The following is a 27,716-nucleotide window of genomic DNA, read 5'->3' on the forward strand; positions in this document are numbered from 1 at the left end:
CTAAAGAAGGTTCTTACCAGGAACCAGCATGGTGGTTATGCTCTCTGGAGTTTCCAGGAAATCCACGTTCCCCCTCTGGAAGGTCTTACTGTAGTTGGTCTGCAGGTGACTGTGCAGAGGAGAAAGATCACAGATAAGGTGCATTAAGAATCGTAAACCTGCGTATTCATGACACCATTAAAGGCTGTTTTCTATTATCAATCAACTAACTAAAACTCTTCATTTCTCATTCAATCATTTTTCACTAATTCATGTAGAAATACTTTTGTTTTTGATTCCTCGAGACTCAGTCTGGAGAAAGCTGGTTTGCAAACGTAAAAACATGCAAAAACTCATTCACACACACAAAAACAACATAACATTATCCAACTGTTCAAGCTTTGCATCAGAGTTTATATTTCAGGTTAAATATCAGTTAAAGTGAAATGCTGCCTGGGCTACAAATAACTGTCATTACCTTTACCTTCAGTATTGTTTTATTCTAATTAAGTGGAAAAATTGAAACAGGAGAAAGTCTAATTCATCATAAGAGGAAAATATGGACACCTTCTACATAATATATATAAAAGGTGTATAATTTATGTGCAGAAATGTAAACTAAACTACGAATGAGCTGTATCAACGTATTATTTCCTTGTATGTCTCCTTTTAAATGATAATTCCTATGGTTTGTTATTTGACATTTGAAATGTACGGAATTTTAACTTTATATATAATAATAATAATAATAATAATTATATTTCGACATCTGAGTTTCATCACCATTACATACTCTTGTTTTTCTCATTAGTTGAATTAAGGTTTCACATCGTCACTAAACAGTGTGAACCTTTTCTCATTGAGTTGAGCAAAGGACATAATTTGGGGTTTATTTGAACAGGTCACGGTGCATTAGTCATGGTGCATATGGTGCCGCTGAATACTTACTTCTTCCACACGTTGTTGTGCTCCCAGAACTCATAGAGGATGAAGCGTGACTCATTTGCCAGCCGCTGAACTGCCATGCTGCCAAATGCAAAACAGGAGAGAGCACAAGTCATGCAATCAGTAATTAGTGTGCCACATCATGTCCCTCAGAGCGCCCTCTGTTTCCCACACCGGGGGCAGACTGTGTATTTATCAAATAATATCTTCTGTGGCTTCAACCTTAAATAAAGATTTTTGCCAAAGGTTTTAGTCTCATTTTTATTGTTTTATTGAGTACTTAGGGAAAGGATCGGGATGTTACACCGTCCTTTGGGCTGCCGGATTTTGTCAGATAGTGAAGTGTCAGATAATGGGAGAGTCTTTTCTAATGTTTGAGATGTTCTTTCATTTACCGACCGAGTGTGTCAGGGTGTGACGCTATACTGGAGCCAGGACAGGAGGATTTCTTTCTTACAGCCGTTTCACTGATGTGTATATTTTAAAGTTTCATGATTATTCAATATTGCTCGTAATCTCATGAAGAATTCTCAGTGAGATTGCAATGAACTATTTAGAGGTCCTGCACCTTAGATTCTTGTGGAATTCATATATAAAAAGATAAACTATTCTAAGATTGCCAGTAAAAATGCTATTATTCTACATATTATACTGCAGATACAGTTAGCACAAAGGTATAATGTGTTGTTTCTGTATGGAAATGTTGCTCAAGATTATTATATATATTAGATCTTTGTTCTAAGAAATAAAATAAAGGAAACTAATGCTAAAGGCAACAGTGATTCTCACATTTGACAACTGATCATCAAACATCAACAAAATGACTGTATGGGCAGAGCTTTCAAGCTATTTAATGAGTCTGGATAAGTTAATTCATTGACCTAAGGATCGGTCTATGTAATCGCCGTAACTCAAAAGTCAACTGAAGGGATGCTTTTTGTTTTATATACATGTCAAAACATATAATGTCCTGACAATGCAAGTGATATATTCAAAAATGTTTTTGTATCTGAATAAAACCAGGAAGCAAAATGTACATTTTCACAATAAAAACTTTTCACACAAAACTGAATATCTTTCTTATGAAGTCTTGCAACTTCCTGAGAATCCTCTTTTGAATCAAATCTTGTGAACCTGCATGAAAAGTCAAGTCCAGTCATTGTGTTAAATTATACATTTTGGGATATACTGGGGAGTACAAAGGATCAGAAAGTCTCTTCATCGAAGGCCTGTCCATACACCCGCCTGCTCAGGACTGTTGTTACTTGTCTTTTATTCCCATCCCCCTCTATACAAAACATTTGCAAAACTGTTAATAACTAGAAAGAACACAAACGTGTAGTAAATCCCCGATACAAAGGGAAGAAACAGAGCACAAACTGACTGCAGACATCCAGTCTGGGCACAGGCACACTCCATGTACTGTCTGAGAGCCAAACGAAACTCCTCCAGCTCCTCCTCCAGCACCGAGAGCTGCCTCTGGACTATCAGGATGTGCTGTGAAGACACACACACACACACACACACACACACACACACACACACACACACACACACACACACACACACACACACACACACACACACACACACACACACACACACACACACACACAAACACACACACACACACACACACGTGAAGACACACAAAAATCATAAGGTCAGGATTTGCCTCTGGTGGGGAGAGAGAGTCTGGAGGACGTTTAAGAATGGCAGGGCTTCACATCGCCTCAGCCAGTTAGAGAAAACAGAAAACTGGTGACTGATGCAGAACTGTAAAGTGAAAACTTGGACATTTACCCTCTGCTCTTACACTACACGAATAAAGAAAAAGCATCTGAATCTTGTTGTACAAAGGTGTGAATGTCATACATGAAGACCTGATATCGTCGGGGCGACAGAAAGTCTGCTAATTATTCCCTGTGGCTGTTGACAGAGGCAGAGAGGCTGATGATAAGTGAATGCTCTGTCCAACAGCCAAAGGTGTGTGTGTGTGTGGGTGTGTGCGTGTGTGTGTATGTGTGTGTGCGCGCGCGTGCGTGCGTTTGTGTGTGCGCGTGTGCGTGTGCGTGTATGTGTGTTCATGTTTTTAAAATGCCTCAGGATTTTCTCTCAGTGGCTAATTTGGGAGAAACACACTCTCTCTTACACACGCACACACTAGGGGTAACACATGCGACACACACACACCGACAGTCATGCAGTGTTGGTTTTGCTCTTGGCAGCATGTTTATTCCCAGTGACACACACCAATTATATATTGGTTAATTCACACACAGGCTGAGACATCTGCATGATGGGACACGACAGTAACATTGATATGCATGCTTCCATATCTGCTGCTGTGTTATGATACTTCTGGTATACATATTGTGATACTATCATATTTTAACTAGAACTACACCGTTTTATGCGTCCACCAACAAGTCAAGTTGCAGTTTACATCGTCGTTTGTCCAGACTGACTTTGAAGGAATTTAAAGAAAAGGTATTAGGTGTATTTTTGGCTCCACACACATCTTTAACCCGGCAGCATAGAAGATCTAAACAATCACCACTGTTTCAAGATTAGCGTCACCAATTCAGTATCTGACCTAATGTCTCGCCTCTTGTTGTGATATAGCGTCGAATGATGAAGAGATGGGGTGTCACAGTGAATTTGACCTTCGGCATCACGGCAGAAAACGGCATCACTTTATCATTTCAAATGTTGTCATAATTGGCATAGGCACTCAATAATATGTTGTGTGAGGTCACACTGACCTTTGACCGCAAACAAGGGCGCAAATTCCCTTTCATTATTGGTGGGGGGACATATACGAAGGGTGTCCTCCCCGAGAAAATACACTTCAAATAAGTTAATATCCTGCATTTGGGTCATTTTTTATGCACAAATTTATGGCAAAAATGTTTTTATTTGTGTTAGGGAAAACACAGGTGACAATTTAAAATATAAAAATCGAATAATATGACTCAAAGCAACTATTTTATAGGATATTTTTTTTCTAACAGTGGCCCTAATTGTACCTGACAGACTAGAATTTGGCCTTTTAATTATTATTCTCGCTCTAATTTGTGTGTGTTTGCTTCATCTATCGAGGTGTAGCCTCAACGTAGATTCTTCTTCTTTCAGTTTTATGGCAGCTCACAACCATTTGAGGTTTGCATGCTGCCCCCGACATTGCCGGAGGCATGGTTACCTCGATGAGTCACATCGTAGCAGAGGACTAATCAAATCCTTGAGTCCAACTGGACATTTGTGCCAAATGAAGAATGTCTCTCAAGGCGATCCTGAAATTTCATGTTCACGAGGATGGAGGGACAAGCCAATGTTGAATTAAATGTGAAATTAATGGTTTTATATGAACTTTTCTCTCTTTTTATAATAAAACTGATTATCTTCGGTTTGGACTGGTGCCTGGAAAAAACAAAACATCTAAAGTTGTTATTTTGTCATTTTCACTATTTTTTTTATATTTAATAGATGAAAGAAAAAAGGGATTAATCAAGAAATTTGCAGATGAATCAATAATTAAATTGACTGTTAGTTCCAGCAGTATGCAAAAAATATTATATCTCAATTGTGAAATCAGCAATTTCCCTGCGCTTTTCATACTGCGACTGAAAATCACATGAAATACGGTATGCCATGGGTCAGAAATTACGTTCAGCCATGGGCCAGTTTTTTTAATGCAATTCATCAGGGAGCAACATCTTTAATAAATCTAGTTATACAATTTGTTTCAGGAGTCAATGTGAAGGCAGACGTGCTTTGGGACAGGAGATTTACTCCTATAAAATCTGTAAAAATCTCTCATCAGCATCAGTGTTTGTGTCAACACTAACCTGCATACTATGTTTGTGTTTTCATTCAAATTAAGGTAATTGGACCTCATTTCAGCATCAAGCTTTATTTAAATGCACAAGGCACAGTAGTAATATTTTCTTAAAATCCTGCGTCTCTACATTATGTGAATTTATCATGTAAAATGACAACTTTACACATTAACCCCACATTTCCTTTTTATTTAAAAAACAGTAGCCTAAACTTAATTTCAGCTGTACAAAAATATATATGTGTGTCCATCTTCAACAATATGTAGCAGTCAGTGGTCTTACAATATATTTTTCTTAACATTTTTTAAAAATAATACTGGAAATAATTGGTTTTGGATTCATTATTATGGAATAAAACTCTGCGAGCGACATTTAAAGAAAGAAAAAACTCCCTTCTTCTATAAACGCTCTTCCTCCTCTTCATGCTGAAGAGAAATCCTCCTGTGCGTGTTTGTGTTAGTATGCTGCACGTCAGCTGTAGAGAGTCTTTCAGTCGTGAAATGATAGACACAAATAACAGTCTCCCTTTGCTTTGTCGTGTGCACGCTGAGGTTAAACTGCATAATAGCATGCACAGAAACACCGGCAGCATGCTGTGTAAGCATAAAGACACATTCACACAAGGCTGGACATTCAATCTGCCAGTACACACATGTGTAGCTAAAACAAATAAACGTCCTGTTATTATAGTGTTTATACTGAAAATACATTTTAGAGTATCTACAGACACGCTCGCTCAAATATCTCATGTCTCAAACATCCCCATGAAGACCTTTTCCCAGATAAACATTTCACAGTAAACATAAACATTATAAACGTGTCCCAATTTATTTCCTGATGCAGTGAATGTCAATGACGGCTGACGGGAAGTTAACAAGGACCAAGGCTGTTGCCTAGCGATGATATACCATTAAAAAGGCCTCTACCTCCAGATCTAATATTGAGACACAGAGCATGCTCCTCTCAAGTCCCAGCCCTGCTGTTGCTATGACAACTGCTAAGTGGCTATTATCGGTGAGGACTCCTTTTCAGTAAAACTCATGTGAGAACAGAGTGGCACAGACACCGCAGCAAAACACTAGAAAAGTTTATCAAAGTCAGAATACGAACCGATTTGCTCTCCAAGACCTCCTCTTCAACGGGCTCCAGACGAACCTCCTGCAGAACAAACGTACAGTGACATGATATGATGCCCTGAGAGTGACCCTGAGTGACTTAAACGTGCAATAACCGGCCACCTTGGGGCAGACATGCACAAATGTGATCCATATTTAGAAATAAAAGTATAGATTAGAGCTGCTTCAAAGAGTTATTATTTGTCATCTTTCATGTACAACTACAACCTCGTCTAGAAAAACTACATCCCGTAACAACGTGGCTGCATTCTTAATCATGTTTCGGGGGAAATGGATTTTCCATTGACGGTGGTTTTGGTTTTAAACCAAGCCCCCACCACAGCGACTTCATGGTGGATCCAATACGGAAGTGACAAAAATTGCATTTCACTGAGTAACAGGCTAGTTTTTAATTTATTGGAGGTTAAAGTTCATGAATAATTAGGGGCGCGCCCTCTTGAGTGACAGTTAGCCGCTGACCCTCACCTCTTCTCGGAAGTATACATCAGCCAGATGGACGTATCTCCCTCCCCCCAACGTCACATACATGCCCTTTTTTGGTAAGAGGAAATGAAGCGGAGTTAACGTCTGACAAGATGGCGACTCCCATAGCCGAGTACGATTGGATCAAGTCGAGAGAACGGACCCTGATGTCCATTTTTTATACAGTCTATGTTTTAAACACGTAATTAATGTTGTGAATTGAAACAAAACTACATTAGGTTTAGAAAAAAAAGATTGTGGCTTGATTTAAAATAAGTAAGTAAAACAAGTAAGTGAGTCAAGTACAACGTAATAACTCAATGTCTACTGACCCTGACCCTTCACCAACTTTGATTAGAAACCTATTTGTGAAACGTCAAAGACAAACGTAACCTGAGACAAAATATGTGATTGAGAATGCTTTTCCGTTTGTATGGAAACGTCATTTTCAGGCGACAGAGCCTTTAAACTAAAGCAACGTCTACCTGCGCCCCTCGTCAATGCTTCACATTGTAAGACAACTGATTACAAGAGGGGAATTTTTTCTTATTTTATATGAAACATTTTTAGATCAATGAGGTGCAATCATCCAGTATTTAATTAGAAAAAAAGGAAAGATTTAGAAGACAGGATAAAAAGGTAACACAACTTTTTTTGTGCAGTACAAATCTGTTATTTTTACACACGCATATACAATAGCAGCCGGGAGAGTTTGTGCGTGGCTGATATTTCCCGAATACTGGACATATGTGAAAGTGTTCGTACGTGGGTGGCTGTTATTGGGTTGAGTTCATTTGCTGCTGTACTCGTCTGTTTGCCACAATTTGTGGTTAATCTGAAAGAGCGATGTAAAGACCAGATGGCGAGAGGAGACAAACAAAGCCGACAAACCACAGAAAGAGAGGAGCGTATTGAAAAGGATGAAAGAACAGAAGTCACCTTTTTTTCTAGACGGTCGATGAGCTTCTGCAGTCTGTTGACCTGGACCGTCCACTGGCTGTCTTCGTCGTAAACACCTAGAGTCACAGACAGGACGGGTCGCAGACAGAGAGAGTAGACAACAAAGGTGAAGGGTTGAAAGGTTTGTGTTTAAACACATTTCCCCCATTAATTGTTTGAACCAAATAGCTCTAAAACAGTGGCGGTATCCAAGTAGGCACAGGCATGCCAATCAATAGAAAAGCTTTGACGCTGCCTGTAATCAAAGTTTATAAAAGCTCTGCTGCTGTGTCACAAATCTCCTAGCAACCACGGCTGGTGTCATAATGGAGATGTCTGACTGTGTGCAAACAATAGATGAATATATACAACACAGGCAGGAAAATCAGAACAAAAGACCTTGAAGGAATTAAATAAAAGGTATTAAGTGTGTTTTTCTGTGAAACTTGGATGCTTCTCTCTCTCTCTCTCTCTCTCTCTCTCTCTCTCTCTCTCTCTCTCTCTCTCTCTCTCTCTCTCTCTCTCTCTCTCTCTCTCTCTCTCTCTCTCTCTCACACACACACACACACACACACACACACACACACACACACACACACACGCGCACACACACACACACACACACACACACGCGCGCACACACACACACACACACACACACACACACACACACACACACACACACACACACACGGTCGAGCAGATAATGTATACTGCATCACAGCAGTTTCAAGATTAGTTTCACCGATTCTCCAACCAAATGTCTCCCCTTCTGTTCCTGAATTATGGCGCTGAATAATAGGCACACACACATGATTTCAGACTGACATCTCTCGTCTTACATCTCCCGACCTCAAACCACCGTTTGAGCACCGACACACTCCACTTTAATCTCACCCTGTCAGTTTATCTCTCGTTCCTACCCATCCTCTCCTCCCCTCCCCCTGTGCTCCGCTTTCCGGCCTTTGGAGACACATTGACTTTGATTGAGCGGCCCTTTTTTTCTTTTTTTTTTTGCTGCGGCAGCTACGGCAGCATGAAAGATTTATACAAACTCAGCATGAGACAGGAGAACATATAACCCACCTGAATTGACAAGACTGAGGAGAGGGTTGTTCGGGGAGAGGCTGCTGTTCCTCTGAAGCCTCCGATTGGAGCGACGACCTGACCACTGGATGGACAGAATCTCTGGCTTCACTGGGCCCTGTCTGGAGTCAGAATAGGGGGAGAATTATCAGACATCGAAATATGAGAGTTACAAACTAATTACAATCAAAAGCCCTAGTAACAGGGACATTTCATGACCTTTTGTTCTGTGGCTTTTGTGGTTCACTGCACACACCAGATGGGTCCCACACAATTCTTGGCTCGGATTTGGACACAAAATGTGACTCTAAAAGGTCCCATATTGTAAATAGTGAGATACCAATTTGTTTTTTTTAATTATAAAGCATTTTGAGGTCGTATAAAAAATGTGAAAGTATCAAAACACTCAATCCACAGAGAAACACACACAGCCCACATTCAGAAGCTGTGACTTTAAACGAGCCGTCAGGACTTCTGTACTGTTGCGATGTCCCAGCTATACACTGGTAGAAAGTGCTGCTACAGTGACGTTACAGTCATTCCCCAGATGCAATGATGGTGCAGAGAGAGACACGGAAACACTGACCAATCAGAGCAGACTGGACTTTTTCAGGAGGGGGGCTTAAAACGGAGTTTCAGACAGAGGGTGAATACACGTAAATTCAGACAGATGATATGAGATGTATACAGTATATATATACGTATATATGTTAACATTAAAGCATGTAAACATGTTCCTGTAGAAACCCAAAATACAAGTATGAACCTGAAAAACAGCATAAGTAGTAAGTAAATAGATCCTGAGTACTATTTAAGTACTATAAGTACTATTTGAACAGTTGATTTTATTTTATTTTTGTGCTAAAAAAAGAAGAGGGGATACATTTCCTATGATTTTATTTGCAATTTTAGATGGTACCAGGTGACTGAAGCACATATATTCAATATCATGAATAGATGTCTCAGCTCAAGCCCGAAGTTGTCTGTGTTTTCTTTTTATTTGTATGTTGTGTTGGTCTGACAGGCATGCTAATGCCTGTGACAAGGTACGTGCAGCCGCAAGGTGACATCCCCTAAGATTTATCCTTTGTGCTGTCAGGTTGTTCAGTCCTGTATTTTGAGAAGACCTCAGGGCGCCTGTGGGGATGTGCGTGCGTGGAGATGAACACACTGGCACATGTTTATGTGTGTGAGCAGGAGAGAGAGAGAGAGTTTTGTGTATATTTAACAGCAAAAACGGTGCTTTATGTTTTCAGACTGTTTGATAGTTCAGTTTTAGGTAAATACTAATCTGCCCTTGCCAGACCTAAAGTACTGATCACAATCATCTTGGGCGGCGCTAAACCAACCCCACTAAACATTGGACGTCGGATAGACGTGCAGATCATGTCTGTATTGGGTCCGTCGGCCCATGACCAATGATGGAGATCTATTCGACGTCCAACCGTGACCCAACCTGAAATTCATATAGACATTTATCATTTGACCTTTGAACTTGGTACATTTTTTGGATGACAGGTGCAGGAAATATACATGATATGTTTTTTTGTTATTTTACATTTTCCTGTTTTTCTGTAACTGGATTATTTTGAATAATGAAGTTTCATATTGCCTCGTCTGAGTGCTGTATGTGTGTATACGGAGGCGCTGAATGGCTGCCATAAGGTCCCTGACCCTAGAAAAGTGCCATGTTATTATTATTATTATTATTATAATGATTAGAGAAGTGGTCTAAAATTAGTCTAAATTTGATGTTGAAAAGACATTGACAAATGACCACATTTGTACTATGAATAGCCCTTACACGGAGGTTCCACGGACGTCAATAAAAAAGACGTCGCCGTTGCAAAACAAACCCTTCGGTGGACCGAAATTAGACGTCCAAAAAGGACAGAAAATACGTCACTCCGACGTCACATTGCGCAGTGGGATAGCAAAGATAACGGATGGGGAGGAGAATAACTGACATCCAGGCTCACAAAATATTTACATTCATGGTCAAAAAACATTTCTAATTTAGCTGTGGGCAACACAACACTAATGTTGTGTTGCTAGTTTTAGATTCATATTAGAACACAATCGTCTCATCTAACTCTCTAAATGTTGAACTATTCCTTCAATCCACTAATCTTTGCTTTTTAGCTTTAACTACACAGTACATCTCATTTAGATTGAGGTAACTGTAATCTAAATGGGAACATCTGTGACTTTGTGTTTTCTTTGAGATATTAAGATCTCAGTCAGATTATTCACAATGATCCTCTTTTGTTCATAGGACTGTGGTTGCTTCATATGACACCACTTACTGTATAAGAGGTTTCAAATGTTCCTTCTTTCCATATCCGGGAGAAATGCAGTATAATTAATCTTCTGTGTGTGCGCGCGTGTGTGTATGCTTGACGTATGGAGAAGGAGGAGGAAGCAGTGGCAGGTCCCTCTTGGTCTTCCAGTGAGTCATTCACAGTTAATTGCTGAAACCTGTCTGAGATCAGTAATGAGGCAAAGCTCAGCTTCATCACGTTCCTCCCGCGGCCCTTTATAACATCGAGCAAGAGGAGGTTAAGAGCTGAAGAGCCAGAATTAGCAGAGGGATCAAAGACCTTTTCGTCCATGTTTCACGTCACTTTCTATTCTGTTTCCTACTCAGACTGAGCCAGAGAGTTATTACTGAAACAACGCAAACGATGATGCACATTAATGACGCGTCAAAGAAAAAGGAAAGGTTATCCATCTCAAATAACAATAAATCGGCAAGAAGAAAGTAATATTACTTCTGAAATGAACAGCACAACCTATGATTACAAAGCTCACGCTCAGAATATGAGCTCCCAAACTGACTGCAGAAACCAATTTAAAGCCACTAGAGAAACAGCCAGGTCCTCTGGATGTTTGGAAGAACAGAGGGTTCGCGTTCAGATGCACAGGGGAATTGTTCAAGTGCACTTCAGAGACGGGTTCTGGAGGAGAAGAAGCTGCTGTGGGAGCGAGGGACAGTCTCACTTTGAAATGACATGAGAGGGAAAGAGGGAGAAAGAGACATTAGAGGAGGTGAGGAGAGAATGGAAGTCTCTCAGATCTCAGCGATCCAATCCCATCGTTTTCTGCCTCTGAGAATAAGTGTAAACACGCTCATGGTGAGAAAAGGGACACAACAATCCTTTTAAACTGAACTCAAGCAACACGTGTCAAACCAAAACAACTGTTTTAGCTGAGGAGGTTGTGAAATGCTGCAACAGAGCTGCATTTAATAAATGTTGAAATACTTTGTCATCATTTGGTCAGTTGTGAACATATTGTAGACAAACATACTACTTAGTTAAGTACACTTACAATCCTTGTATAGTATTTTGGTCAAATTCACCAGTTTCAAGTTTTTGTATAAATATAAATTTATAGAGTATAAAGTACAAAGTATAAATTTGTTTTGACCTGAAACTCAGTGGCCTTTGGTGACATGAACAAACAGAAAAATAAAAATAAAAATAAAAGAGAGAGAGAGCACACATGCTACTATTCCCCACAAATTTACATCCTTCATATGGTCTTCGGATCAATTTGACTCGCACAGATACACACACACACACACACACACACACACACACACACACACACACACACACACACACACACACACACACACACACACACACACACACACACACACACACACACAAAGATAATATTATATTATTATAATGTACGCACAGAGAACCCGTTTGCTCTCACTGTCCCACACTCTTTACTCTCTGTCATGTGTCCACCTCCACCACCACAAAAAAACAATTGTTAATTGTGTTCTAGCAGAGACTACTTGCAATTATTAAACATATATGCTGCCTCTATTGTTTGAAATTGAGATAAAAACAATATATGCTAATGTTTTATGAAATACAATTTTATTTCAGACTTAAAACCCCAAATATATGGACCATACAGGGGTTAATAATAGTGCTTTGTCCCTTTCACGTTATAAGGATTACGTTAACCGTGTTTGCAAGAAGAGTCCTAAATGAATGCACGTCTCTCGTGTGATTCACAACCTGAAGAAGTGGACAGTTTCTGAAAGCTTCGAGTTCATGAGCTGTGTTGCGTTTGCCTACAGAAATGGTGTAGGCCATTGAAGTTTGATGGATGGTAAGTTAATATATAGGGATTAAAGTATTGATAGTCCCAACAGCCTCATGTTTTCCCTCCGTCGTGCCTTTTCATTACATGACGTGCATTACGTGACCTGCTCACTAGCTTGCTAAACTGTTAGCCTCGGTGGCTTCTAGACACCGACAGTAACATTAAAGGGGGTCTTTTGCTGTTGCCTAGTAATTGTGTTCTCACGACTTAACTTTAATGCAAAGTATATTATGGAGGCTTCGTGACTTCCCGGCATAACCACAAGCTCACACGTTACATTTGAAGGCAGCATAGCCCTGCCCCACTTAGTCATTGTTGCTATGCACAGGACGCAGTACACAATGTTAACAGTGGCAGATTTACCACTTAAAATTCTTAGCAACTCAACAGGTCCTTGTTTTTAGAAAGTGGGAAACAAAAGCAGCTTCTCTCTAGATTTTGTTTGCTGAAAATTCGGTGGCAGATTTAATGAGCTGTAGATCGCTGTCTAATTAAGTTAACTTCACCTTCATGAGTTGGTTGAAAAATGTTTCTGGCTGCTTGTTTTTAATACAAGAGCTTTGTTAAGTAATCTTAAATGTGCAAATGGTGTAAAGGGCTTACATGATGCTAAACGACAAAGCTACATGTTCCAGTTGGGGTTTGCAGCAAATCACTGCTCAGGTGTGAACACAGGTGACAGGCTACAAAAAGACCTTGCGTCATGTCCTTTAAATATACCATGAGGCCCATGTACATCTTATGTACACGCACACACACACACACACACACACACACACACACACACACACACACACACATGGTATATGAAACCTTGTGCACTTGTACACTGGTGAGTCATGAACAGAGCACACCAGGAGCACGCCTGAAATATGACTGTGGAGGCGGACTGATTGAGAAGCAGGCACCCAGAAACACACACACACACACACACACACACACACACACACACACACACACACACACACACACACACACACACACACACACACACACACACACACACACACACACACACACACACACACACACACACACACACACACACACACACACACACACACACACAGGGCAAACAGGTCTGTGGATGATGCAGTAAACATGGGGCTGCAGAACCTTGACCAACCAAAGACCTATGCAAGGATCCTTTTTGTGGACTTCAGCTCAACGTTCAATACTATCATTCCTGGAATCCTTACTGCCAAACTCTCCCACCTCTCTGTATCCCCTGCCGTCTGTCAGTGGATCACCAGCTTCCTGACTGATAGGAGTCAACATGTGTGGCTGGGAGACATCACATCCGATACACGGCTAGTCAGCACTGGGGCACCACAGGGATGTGTCCTTCCTCTGCTCTTCTCTCTCTATACCAACGACTGCACCTCCGAGGACCCAGCTGTCAAACTGCTAAAGTTTGCAGATGACACAATTGTCATTGGACTTATCCAGGATGGTCCACAGACAGACAGACAGAGAGACAGACAGACAGACAGACAGACAGACAGACCTATACACACAACCTCTGTTGTCGTTCCCAGTCCATGATGACACACACATACAGAATTACAAGGTGAAAACAATACCAGTGTCGCTGCTGACCATTAAACGATCCTTGTATTTGGTTGTGTTTCTCTCAATTTATTTTCTCCCTCTACATATTAGGGAGGTTAACGTGGTAATCAAATACATAAAGGACCATAGATAACTGCTGGATTACAGGGAAGAGCCGGTGGGCATAACAAATACAGAGTAAGTGCCTGTGTTTTTGCACAACACCTTGGTTGAAAGCGTCATTTAAATATAAAGTGTGGGATGTAAATGAATGTGTTTGGTTTGGACACAATTGTCACACAATGAATGTGAGAGCTGTAATTATAGGCGCCATCGTACAATATAATTTGTCCATTTTTCTAAGGACTAATGGTATGTGTGTGAGAGATTTGTTCTTACTTCTCCTGGCGAGTCTGCTCGGCTGTAGTTTCCATGGCACACTCAAGAGAGCTTTGAAGTGAATGAAGCTGATTGGTTGTCTCCTTCAGCAAGAAGCGGGTCACAAACTGCTCCAGATGGGTGGCCTCCTGATAATCCTGTCAATCAACAGGAAGAAAAGGAGGTGGAGAAGTTAGAGTGGGAGGACTGACAATAAGAGAGGATGATAGAACAAGGAGAGCTCCACATGCCAGTCAGGAGTCAATCAGTGTCCAGACTCTCTCTGCTAATTAAAAGATGTCAACAAGACCATTAATTTAGAAACGATTACATAAGAAGCAGCAGGAGAGGAGAAAAGAAGAGGAGGAAGACCATGATCAATCTGGGATCTTTACACTCTTCATCTCTTATCTGCTGAAAGCTGCCTCTTAAATTGTGTTGGAACAGTCTTAAATGGATGATAAGTGGACAACAGAACAATGCTAATTAAAAAGGGAAGACAATAACAACTCAAATGCACGCATGCAGAGTAAAGAGGTATACATAAGAATATTATATTAACAGGTTAAAACACGAAGGGAGTTTCTGTTGTATTCGTCCATGTTTACTTTACACAAACTTATAACTCATTCATTCAAATCATGAATTATTCGTCATCAAACATACCATCACAGTAAATATTCTCAAACAAAATTAGTTTGACTTTGATCAAATAACTAGTAAATTTCTTCTTGTGTTCAGCATTTAAATAACACTGGATAGTATTTAACTTTATTGAGGTTTATTTACAGCAGTCCAATATATCTATTACATACAAATGTAACACTTTGTTAACCATAGAACTGAACTTATTTCCAGTGTTGTCACAGCTGTCCACTGGGCATTTATCGAGATAAACTTGCAAAATAATATGAAAACAATGGTAAAAATCCCCAGTGTTCCCATGATGCAACTCAGTGTTATCTTCATTAAACCAAAGATGCTCTATAACCAAAGATTACTAAGTGGGCGTAGCCTCATTCCGAAGTGTAGTGTATGTCGTGTGGATGGATGCAAGGATTTATGTTTTCGTTTGGAAACACACAGGGCGTCAGCAACCATTTGTTGAGGTTAGCTTATCTGTGTCAGATCTCCAGAGAGAGTTGTCAGAGAGTTTGCTGTTGAGACAGAAACAGGTCTCGAATAAAGTTCATTTTCTCCTGATTTGTGTGTGTGTGAACACTTACATTTGACATACATATAACTTACACTCAGGATCTAATGCTCGTGTCACGACAGTGGTTAAAGCCACGTGACACAGATGTGAGTGAATGACTGCGTTGCGCCATCTCGTTTCTAAACTGTCTCTGATTAAACCTCTCTGCATGTTAAATGCCCTCCTCTTTAAAACAGCAATCCCAAGTTTAGAACACAAATGTTAAATATTCACAGGAAGTCTTGAGCCCAATACATGCGATTTGTTAAGTTTATTTTTAACAAGGGTTTGCCGTCCCATAAACAACTCTTTTGGTTGTTAGAGAATATACAGTAGCTTTGTAGTTTAGAGAATATCACAGAGCCAAGACAAAACTGACAGAAGGGCGGGACTCAGAGGAAAAAGTCACATTTACAAATCCATCTGCTACTTCAGAAGCACGGAAATCAAGCCCCCACCACAGCGACTCCCCGGTTGATCCAATACGGCAGTGCCATAAATGTAATTTCTCCGAGTGTCCACTAGGGGCAGGTTTCATAATAGAGCAGTTTCTCATTGATCCCCATGTTAAAAAAACAGTTTTCCCAGCATAGTTAAACCTGTTTAAGGCCTGGTACAAAAAAAACATTTTAGTCTGTATGTTTAGGTCATATCTCCATGACAACACTGGGGTACCAGGCTAGTTTTTATTTTTATTGGAGGTTAAAGTTTAAGAATAATAAGGCGTGGCCTCTTGAGTGACAGGTAGCCGCTGGCCCTCACTTCGCCTCGGAGGTAAACGTCAGCCAGATGGATGTCTCTCCCTCGATAGGACGTAGAGGCTATGTCCATTTTTTATACAGTCTATGATCGAAACACAGCACTGATATATCAGAGCAGTGGTTGTGCCACAAACCTCAGTCACAGAAAGGATTAGTGTTGACAGGTTAACACCGGCGATGCATTCTGGTCATTTTGCGAACAAGCTGGATGGCGTCCACCCTCATCCTCCATCAAATCCTCCACCGATATGCCCTCATGACATCAACAGTCACGATGAGTAAACTGACCTTTACATGTAAAATTGATTGTTTTTTGCGTCATGGCGGTGCATCATGTTTCTGATGTATGGGCTTGCCTTTTTGTTCAACATGTTAACATAGAAAAATATGGAAACATTACATCTACTTTCCTCCACACCAAGTATTTCAGACTGAGGAACAATTTGTCATTCTGTGAATCAAGGGCACATTTATTACTTGTTTACCCTTGAACCCTTGAAAAATCAAACACCATGACATTTTGGAGAGGCATCATTTTTAATGCCGGCTGAACCGGAGAAGGAGCCCTGAGTGCTGTTTTTGGATCTAATCAAAGCAGAGTGAATGACGCTCTGTGCACCAGAGTTTGCTGTTTGTTGCACGTCACACTTGCACGCCAATGCAAGTTTGATTAGAGAGTGACTAATGCATGTGTGAGTGCGACAGAAAGAAAAAGAGGGGGAGAGACGGCAAATATATTATGGAGTTTAATCTGTTGATAATTGTTACTGTGTTTTCAAAAGTACAATGAAGAGGGCTTTATTTTTTGGCAGTTTTTCAAGCCTATTATTAAAAAGGACAGACAGGAAATGGGGTGAGAGAGAGAGGGGGAGACATGCAACAAAGGGCCGCAGGTCGTAGTCAAACCTGCGGCCGCTGCCTCGAGGACCTTCAGCCTCTTTACATGGGTCGACTGCTCTAACCACTGCCGCCCTGAGGACTTGTTTTTAAAAGCATTTCAGAGTATTTATTTTTATCAGTCGAAATGCACACACACACGCACGCACACGCACACACACACACACACACACACACACACACACACACACACACACACACACACACACACACACACACACACACACACACACACACACACACACACACACACACACACACACACACACACACACACACACACACAACCTTCCTGATGGAGCTGAACTCTTCTCCAGAATGCAGAGCAGATCGTTAGACTCTCTTGAGCTTCTCCTATCGGTCCTATCCAACAGAACATGTTGTCTTAATTTGTGAGAATCAACATACTTGTTTTTCACAAGAACAAAAATGCACAAAAATATCTGGTTTGTGGGGTGTTGTATTAAAAAACAAAACAGAATCGCTGTTGGTCAGAGTTACTGTTGGTTCCCCTGACATTTTGACACGTTCACATTCACTCAGCCAACCGTGAGTCACGACAAAACTGGTAAAGGTCAGTCTGCTGTCTACCATCTGAGCATAGATTACCTCCTGTGATCTGTCCCTTTGTGTGTGTGTGTGTGTGTGTATGTGTGTGTGTGACTTCACCAATCTGCGGTTATTTTAAACAGCTTCAGGACTGGTGGGTTTTTGGCCTTTTTGCCTTTCCCTTGATCTTTAATTTTCAGTCGTACAAAAGGTCAAGGCAGTTCGTTGTTGGAGGCGGTGCACTGCTACTAAAATGCCACTATTTATGCCTGATAGTCAGGGTCTTTTGCCTATGGAGACGGAAAACGCATCTCTAATACTACATAAACTGTGAAGTGAAAGAGCACAGCAACTAAATGAGCTTGTGCTAAAAGAGGTTGTGTACTGGAAGCCTATACATAGCTTTGGCAGGAATATCTGTCCAAAATGAAACCCTTAGAGTCTCAGCACAGATATGTATACGTGCCTGGCTTTGATTCAGGTGCACAATCTTGTTCCAGCTCCCCCGCACACGGAGGATTGTTGACACAAAAGCACACACACACACACACACACACACACACACACACACATGCCTGTGCATATGTAAGCTCATACTTATACACATTAAAATCTTCCAATGCAAAGACTGGAACATCTACACCTCTGCCAACCAGTCAAGTTACAGTTTACATCCACGTCCATCCAGACTGACATAATATATGTAGTGACGATTTTGAAGGCATTTAATAAAAAGGTATTAAGTTTAATTTTTGGGCGAAACTAGGATTCTTCACACACGTCTTCAACCCTTCAGCGCAGAAGATCTAAACAATCACCACAGTTCAAGATTAGCAAACGTCAAAACATTTAAACGTCTCCCCTTTTGTTCCTGAGTTACAGCGTTGAATAATGAAAAGCGTTTTGGCAGATCACAGTGAAGTCGACCTTTGACCTTTTTAGATTTAAAATGCCATCACTTCATCATTTTTATCCTGTTAGACATTTCTGTGAGATGTTGTCAGAACTCATTTATGAATTCTCGAGCTATGACTGAAGTAGCTTTTTGTAAGGTCACAGCGACCTTGACCTTTGACAACCAAAATCAGTTCATCCTTGAGTCCAAGTGGCCATTTTTGACACATTAGGACACACGTACATAGAGAGGAGGCATAAAAAGAGACAAATGCGCACACATCCACAACCAGAGACCACCCACTCAAATACAAATACAGTTCTACTGACGGCTGAGCTTTTAGTCTGTGACTAACACAGCATCTGTTCTCCTCAGCCTATGCTTGCTAACAGAGAAATGCAGCTTGATGTATACGTTTCTTTTCTCTCTTTTATGTTTCTATGATGCATTTTAGGGTCAGAAATAACTTATGTTGTCTTTGTAGAGGGGGAAACTATGAACAAGGCTTCAGGGAGTAAACACCAGGGAGTCATCAGCAGCGTGTTGTTGACAGTCTAGCGTTGTCATTTAATTTAGAAGTTCTTGCCTTGGTCAATAATCAGTCATCAGTTTGGTCTGATTTGTGCAGAGCAATTTGTTTTCATTTGAGCTCAAATATATATTTTTTTCTGTATATCTGTCAGGGAACAAAAGTGTGTTGATGGAAAACGACCAGAGCCTTTAGAAGTCCACAGCGAGGTGAATAATCCTGAATAAACCCATCCATTCCCTCTGCTGTCTCCTCTTTCTCTTCTCCTGTCTCTCTTCCCGCTCAACTATTCTCTTGGAGAACACAAAATGATTTGAAGTGCCATTTGATTTTCGCACCTCATCACAACTCAAGGTCTATGAAAGATTGCAGAGGGTTTGCAATCGTATTCTGTGCTCCTGCAGAAAACCTTTTTCAGGTAAAACACCTACTTCTACTCAAAGGATATAAATGGGTTCTCTACTATTTCATAGTAGTAGTAATTTATACCCTATGTTTGCTTGTATGTATCTGTTGAAATCATGTATTATTTGTTGCCCTTTTTATATCGCCCCCCACTTCTGTCTTTTTTCTTCTCATTAAGTGCCCTCATCTGTCGTCACCATTTATCTTTGTCACCACAGTTTTTAGGTGTTGAACTTGCATGTCAGCATGTGTCACATCTCGCTGTGCTAATAGAGAACAGCCACCAACAAATGAACGGTTTGACTCCCACTCTCTGTTTCTGAAGCAGCCACAATGAGACACGTCTGCTTCCGTGGATATCTGAGTGGCGAGTCGAGCTCCACAGCGTGTCACACCAGATGAGGTACTGCAGAGAAAGAGATGGTGATAGAAAAAAAAGAGCTCTCCCTGCAGATCTAATAAGCAACCTCATCCTAACATCCTTTTCCCATTCCTCTTCATTGTCTCTCCCACGAGTCCTCCTTTTTTCCTCTTTCATCTCTGATCATTTACCTTCTGCCTTCTCTCCTTCATCCTCCCTCTTCTTCTCTCCAATAGTCTAACGGCCACAGCTCCACGGTAAGACCAAGAGGACAGAAAGCTTTTCCCAAAGAGAGATCAAAAGCTGACACAACCAACACTCATTTAATTGCTCATCTAAGTTGGCCACAAGTACAAAAACATTCATAACATGTTTTGTTCTGGGGGTTAATTAGTAGCATGAATGAGCCCTTGCTCATCCTTTTTAGCTCGCTAATGGAAATCTGACTAATGGCAGATCTGAGGAAGCCAGCTGAGGAGCAGAAGAGCATGCTGGGAGAGATTTGCAGCTTGGAGTTAAGGGGAATAAATCAAACATCTCATTATTTCCATGATGTGCGCTGCCCGAGATGTCAGTGTGATGTTTTCTGTGTGGTGATGTGGGTGTGTGTATGGGTATGTCACAGGGATGTAAAGCAATATAAACACATATAAACAGATAATTTTCTGTGAACAAATACAAATAGTTTACAAAGAGTTTACATTTTAGCATTTTTTGTTTTCAACAGATTTGTCGGGCAGTTCAGGATATGTTATTTGTAACCATATAGCTACACTGAGTGCAGGAAAAGTGAAGCCAAAACATCCCAGATACGTGTGCCGCCATGTTGTAAATTTGCAACCAGAGATTTTTCTTCTAGCACGGTCAGCAGGTTGACAGTTTTGGCTTTTAGAGAAATATCTTGACAACTTCTGGATGGATACCATGAAATTTGGTGCAGATATCAATGTTGCCATGAGGGTGAACCCTAGTGATTCTGGTTATCCTCTGACTTTTACTCTAGCGCTACTTACAGGTCAAAGTGTGCATTTAATAAACTTTAAAAAAATTGTATTTTCATCAGGTCATCCTCATATTATACAACCTCTAGTTAAAAAACACAAAAATACCACCCAGTGCAAATCTGACTAGTAGTTTCCCGATGTTAAAACCTCCTTTTCTACCTTTTAAAAGGTAGGAGTCAATTACAAATGATGATTAATTATGTGATTAATTTAGGTACATGGTTAAAATAAATATGGCACTCAATATATGATGTGAAAAGTTAAAAACTGTATACACATGGGAGTATAAATGGCATTAGAAACGATGTCATCTCACCTTCTTTGTTTTGTCCATTGCCCTCAGTATGGACATATTCAGGTCTTCTAAGGCGCCGAGAACATTCTCATATTGACCGAGATGCTGGGAGAAATACTCTTCACAGCAGAAAGACAAAAAAAAAGGAAAGAAACATTTTGTGAGTTAAACAAGTTGGACAGGGCTGTAGGTGTTTCATTAAAGCAGCACTGTGCGACACCCTAGTCACACAGCCTGTAGGGGGTTAGTCAGAGCATGTGTCCACATCTTGCACAGTTCTTTCCGTATGCTGGGAAAAATGTCACACAGCATTTGAGTCTATGGGGCTCTTGCCTGTGGGGTTAAGCAAGATCAAGCTACAACAGTAGCAGCTTACTCCTGATAATGAAAGTTGTTCTAATTTAGGTAAAGTATTGACTTACCACAGAGTTCATCAGTGTCCACATTACTGAAAAAAAAAAAAAAAAGGTCAGACATTTAGATAAAATCAATTTCTCAAAAACAAAAGTTTCCCATGTCAGAAGTTGACCGACTAATATTTCACCTCTGCAAACACTTTTCCTGGACAGACTGTGATTTGGTGAGTCAGTGCAAAATGACAAATGGGCGTGAAGAAAATATGTCGAGAATAATTCAATAATTTAGTTGCCCCCCCCCCCCAGAGATGTTCGTTACAGGCCGATGGTCCAGACAGTCAATCGCTCACGGGAAACCCTTCAGGAATTTTAGCTTTAAATGTCCATGCATGAGTGTGTTTTGGGGAGGTCTGAGTGTGTATATGTGTGTCTGAAAGAGAGAGACAGGAACAGAAAAAGAAAGAAAAGAGGTGAAAGAGAGCTTTTTAAAGGGAAAAAATGAGTCAATGTATCCCCTGTACGGCTCACTTCAAGAGACACTTAATTCCTTGTTACAATGAAGGAGGCTGGGGAATTACGTCGGTTTTAACTCTATTCTGCATGAGCTGTATAGCTGTCGTTCACAAGAGAGAAAGTGCTGAAGCCATCAATCCGTCCAAACAGGAGAAAACACTTAGAGCCACAGAGGACAGAGAGGTAAACCAGGGGTTAGACACTAAACTGAGTAGCTCACTATAAAGCTCTTTCGTTTTTGGCTTGAACATCTTTTTTTAAATGGATTTCAAAACAATTTCCATGAGAGCAAAACTGCACTGAACCCAAATGTGACTTTTTACTTTGAGTTTGAGCCAGGAAAAGATGAACTTAGCTTAGCATAAGGACTAGGAACACTGGGAAACATCTAGTCTGTCTCTCTTAAAAATAAAAGAAGCCGACTGAATGGTAAACGGTTTCCATTGCAGCTGACGCTGTTTTTATGGTTTTGAATTGGCTGCAAAGGCGCAATCTCCACCGACTATAATCATGTTATGTAGCTAAACACAGCAAGTTGTACGATTAATATTGTTTATAGTGTTAAATAATACAATTCTGTTTCATGATACATTACTAGTTAATCTCTACCAACATACCTGGAATGGATGACACAGACCCTCATCTGTCCTTTGTCTATAAAGGACAAGTCTAAGAGCAAAAATACGCTGTTCCACCTCTGTTACCTCACACTGGGAGCTTTTCGTGCATTATCAACTTACCTTAACTATTTGACTTTGGGCATACATTGCTGAAAGAAGTTACCATGCTTAAATATTTTTAAATCCCGGTTTATGTTTAAATATTTGTTAACCACATTCTCAACGCCACTGCTGTTAACTCCTGTTTTTGCCAAGTTTTTTCTTTGATCCACTGCTGTGTGACTAGTGTGTCAATTTCTGCACCGGCGACAAAGGCAGTGTGGTTGTCTCAACACCCAAAAAGACTTGAGCCAGCCCTCTTGGCAACATTGATGTTGTTACTGTTCCTGTACACCACCGTATTTACAATGCAAATTTCAAAAGGTAAATGTTCTGAAATGAAGATTAATCTTTCAGGAGGGCGTATGGCATCGGAGCGACGGCAGCGACTTCAGCTACACCGCCTGGAATGAAGGGGAGCTGGAAACGAAAACTGTTTGGAGCTCCTCGTACAAAGTATAAAATGATTATTTGTTGACACATTGATTGATTAGTATTGAGAAGGAACACACACACGCACGCACGCACGCACGCACGCACGCACGCACGCACGCACGCACGCACGCACGCACACACACACACACACACACACACACACACACACACACACACACACACACACACACACACACACACACACACACACACACACACACACACACACACACACACACACACACACACACACACACACACGTATTTTCAATCATACTGAAGATAGATGAATATCCTTTTAATTGTTATCTTTAATTTGTGCCCACAGATGGATTGTTCAACCACATTCCCTGTAACATAGAAAGAAATTTCATCTGCGCTAAGGATGTGTAACGGCCACCATGTCACATCCTGCATGATGGTGACATCACTTCCACTGAGATGACCGGCCTCAATGACATCAACGCTGGAAAGTTTGAATCCTCTTCCAATTTACTCAGTAAACATAATCATTTATTCTCAGTGTCACAACAATCTCAGACCAGAAGTCAATATTTCAGTCCGCAGATTGTGATTTCATTCAGTAAACTTTACTGGAGAAAGTGAAGGTGAACTGAAAACTGCTTGCATTCAATAAAGACAAAACAATAAATAAATAATGATAATACATTTGCTATGTCATTTGTTGTTGCTGCAATATAAGGGTTATCCGACTGTTCAGCACTGCGGCTGTTTCCACCAATAAGAAAAAGATGATGATGATGGTGATGTTAATAATAATAATAAGTTGAGTTATTTTAATATCATTAGGGCTTTTCACTTGCATCTTTTAGTTTCACATTAGTTTATGTTTGGCTCAAACTGTCCCGCACATTATAACAATGGACAAATGAAGCACATTATAACAATGGACAAACTCAGATTAACGCACACAGAGGGAGAGTGGCTTCATTCTCTGCTCAGAACGCCATTACTCCACTATATCTTTACATGGGAAATAGGACTACTTGTTTGATGCTACATTAATAAATTAATGTTGAGTACAGCTCCTTTAATGCCTTTAATTATGTTTATTTTTCTATGTTTATTCTGCCTGAATTGGTTTAGGTCACAAACCTAGAAGAGCACAATTTCTTCAAAACCAGGGGTGAAACAGTTACATGATTCAAAGTCAGAGCTGACCTTTAAAGGGAGAAGTGAGGTCTGGAGAATACAGATTAATTTAACGCCTTTAATGGTGCAAACAGACTAATGTTTCGTCACTATCGTGTCTTCAGGCAAACAGAACAAAGGCAGTGTGGTTGTCTCAACACCCAAAAAGACTTGAGCCAGCCCTACTGGTAACATTCAGATGTTGTTACTGTGCCTGTACACCAAAATATTTATAAAGCAAATTTCAAAAGGTAAATGTTCTGAAACGAAGCTTCATCTTTGAGGAGAACGTTTGGCAGTGAAGCGGCTTTTATCCATGCCATATCAATGAATTTCACCCTGCGCCGGCTCAGAAAGTTCAACCGGCCTGACCCAATGCTACACTGCAATCATTCTGTCTGTTCTCTGCACATCCATCACTGTCTAGTTTGGATCGGCCATTAAACAGGCCCGGAAGAGACAACAGCAGTCATCAGGACTCAGTAAACAGGTATGTATCATGCCCTGGACACAATCTGTTTAAACTTCACCCCTCTGGTAGGCGCTACAGAACACTATGTCCAAACAACCAGACACAGAAACGTTTTTTTTTCCACAGGTCGTCACTCTGCTGTCACTGATCAACACCAGTCACACAGTGTCAAGAATAATCCCTGAGCTTTAACCCTGACAGTTTGGCTTACATGTTTATTTCAGGAACCTTTGCACTCTATTAGAGACGAACACAATGACCACAGTGTTACGCTGACATTCCTATGCAGTGGTTCACTGCTCCTGTAAGAGACATTTAAGATATTCATGTTGCACATGTTCTAATATTTTTTCAGTTCATACAGCAATTATATGAAACCTTGTGTTGGTTCATGCAGGACACAGAAGTCATAGCCCCAGCTGTAATCAGCTGATAGCCCCTGACTGAATCAACATATTTGTTCAGCTACACACCAATTACAGCCCATTCTCACAACAAGGCGGTCCATTTAAATATGATTCTTGAACTCTGCTGCACGCCACACTCCACCTTTCTAGTCCAAACATGGCTCGAATGTTATGTATGTAATGTATATACAGTAAATGTATCGCCCATTGGTTGTTTTCTGTATTGTACTTCTTTTACCAGCATTACCATTAGCGCCAAGCAAAACTGTGTTTCCATTTGTTGCAATGAATAGTTAAATCTATGAAAAGAGTGCTCCTGATTGCAGTATATTTGTGTAGTACATTAGTGTTTTATGGGTGAACTATGCTAAGGTATGTTTATATTTGCTATTATTCTTTCTTTGAGTACTAGAATACATTCACATGTAGTGTGCATGAAGTTTAAGAACTTTGTGGTGTTTGTAAAATTTAGAAAAGTCTACTTTACTTTGGATTAAAACAAGCTTTCGATTGCATCCTGTAACTGTGTAAATATGAAATAATATTAATATTAATAAAAAAATGGAGGGTTAGGGTTAGGATGTGATGTTCCATATCCATCCATATCTTCAGATAAACCCTCTTTCAGAGTTTTCCCTGCTCTCTGGACATGTGAGTACACTGGGTTTTTACCACAACACTAAGTGGAGCACAAGTTAAAACAAAGATACTGTCCAACCAGCATCCTCATCGAACCCTCCGGCTTCATCTGCATCTCAATTCTGCCCTCAGTGGAATAAAATGACAAAAAGATAAAACTCATTGACTTACTCTGTGTTATGAGTATCAATTGTGTGGAAGAGCTCCTTCAATTCGTCTGCTGTCAAGACTCCGTCGGAGAAGTAGGCTTTGAATTCATCAAAGGACAGTTTTCCATCATCTGGGGACGGAGCACAAATGCAACTTGTCAACACGGTGTCAGGACAGATCAGTCAGGATTAAGACATCCTATGAGATGGACGGCCATTTTCTGACAGATTCTTCATCAAATGTGAATGAGAAGCCTGGTGTGTGTCACCTTCTACATAGAATATATAATAAAAGGCATAATCAAAAGATTTGAGGTTGCTCAGATTTATTTCCTCATGATCAAGATTATTGGTGCAGTGACTTCTCCTGAGCTGACGAATCTGAGGGTGACTTGAAATAACTTGGATAAGTTGCAGCACCTTATAAACTGCATGGGCTGATCAGCACAAAATGGTATCAAGTGTATAAATCAAATTCTCTCCACAGCAATACGACAAACAAAATAACTCATTTCTATTTTTGTTTTGATTTTTTATTATTTTTTTCCAATTTGTTTTATTGAATTATGCAGAAACAAGAAAGAGTATAACAGTTGCACAGCGTGTCTGAGAATAAAAAGGTGCAACATATGGGAAATATCCCTGAGGTGAGAATAATCAGAATTTCAAAATGAGGAGCCCCAAAACTGAACATCCTGCAGCAAAATGAAATCAACCAGATGACATATTTTTTCTACACATTTCTAGTTTCTGTGTATGTGTGACATGAGGTGGCTGATCTTTAAATGCTCGGCTGACCTGCTGCTCTGGAGGGGAGCTTTATTTTGTCATGTCACTAATATACAGTATGTGAGCAATAGGGGTGCAAGACAGCCGCACATCAATCAAGCCCACAGTGACTCACTTGATGAGCTCACAAATGATCCTAGAATGGACTTGACGTGTAAATGCTGCTGTTTGCATGAGCAGCTGGGATGATTTATTATCCCGCTGCACGACAAGACCTCAAATCATTCCTAGCGAGGGCGATTTTACATCATAAAAAGTTACTGTCAGTGTGTTTGTTGTCATACAAACAAACAGTGGTCTCATCTCCAGAGATATACTACATGCATTTCGACAGAGGTTTTTTTGTTACCCTGTGTGATAAAGTGAAAAGAGAAAACAATAAACCTTTTGGGATTTAAATTAGAAACCTTCATCAGAACAAACTTAATGTCCCGTGGAATGTGCGTCGAGATTCGTTCAAAGTCGACAATTGGGTTGTATCCTTCAGTTAGAATTTCTTACTGTGGTATCACAGTGTATCTCTGCCTTTATTAGCATCTCAGGACCATGATGAGAAAAACAATATACTGCATATCTCTTACAAAAAATGAACGGAAATGCACTAAGCATTACGGTGCAATACAAATATATCTTTATACCTTAAGATGGAATGCAAATTGTTATATTTTTTTCACTTTTTTTAAAAACATGAATTTCAAAGTGTCAAAAAGGTCACCTTTACAGGTGCTGATGTGTTGATTTTGTTACCCAT

General features: G+C 40.3%; 1 protein-coding gene across 1 annotated transcript; it reads right to left on the reverse strand.

The window, feature by feature from the left end:
- Positions 1–27,716, reverse strand: necab1 (N-terminal EF-hand calcium binding protein 1; the record flags this gene model as incomplete). The annotated part of the gene is made up of 11 exons (XM_083926027.1): positions 1–109; positions 928–1,005; positions 2,309–2,421; positions 5,874–5,921; positions 7,301–7,377; positions 8,387–8,508; positions 14,465–14,601; positions 21,356–21,453; positions 21,757–21,782; positions 26,199–26,307; positions 27,713–27,716. The coding sequence occupies 11 exons, from the start codon at positions 27,714–27,716 to the stop codon at positions 1–3; spliced, it is 921 nt and encodes a 306-aa protein (XP_083782153.1).

This window comes from Echiichthys vipera (genome assembly GCF_963691815.1).
Source record: "Echiichthys vipera genome assembly, chromosome: 13".
In the NCBI taxonomy this organism is placed as follows: domain Eukaryota; kingdom Metazoa; phylum Chordata; class Actinopteri; order Perciformes; family Trachinidae; genus Echiichthys; species Echiichthys vipera.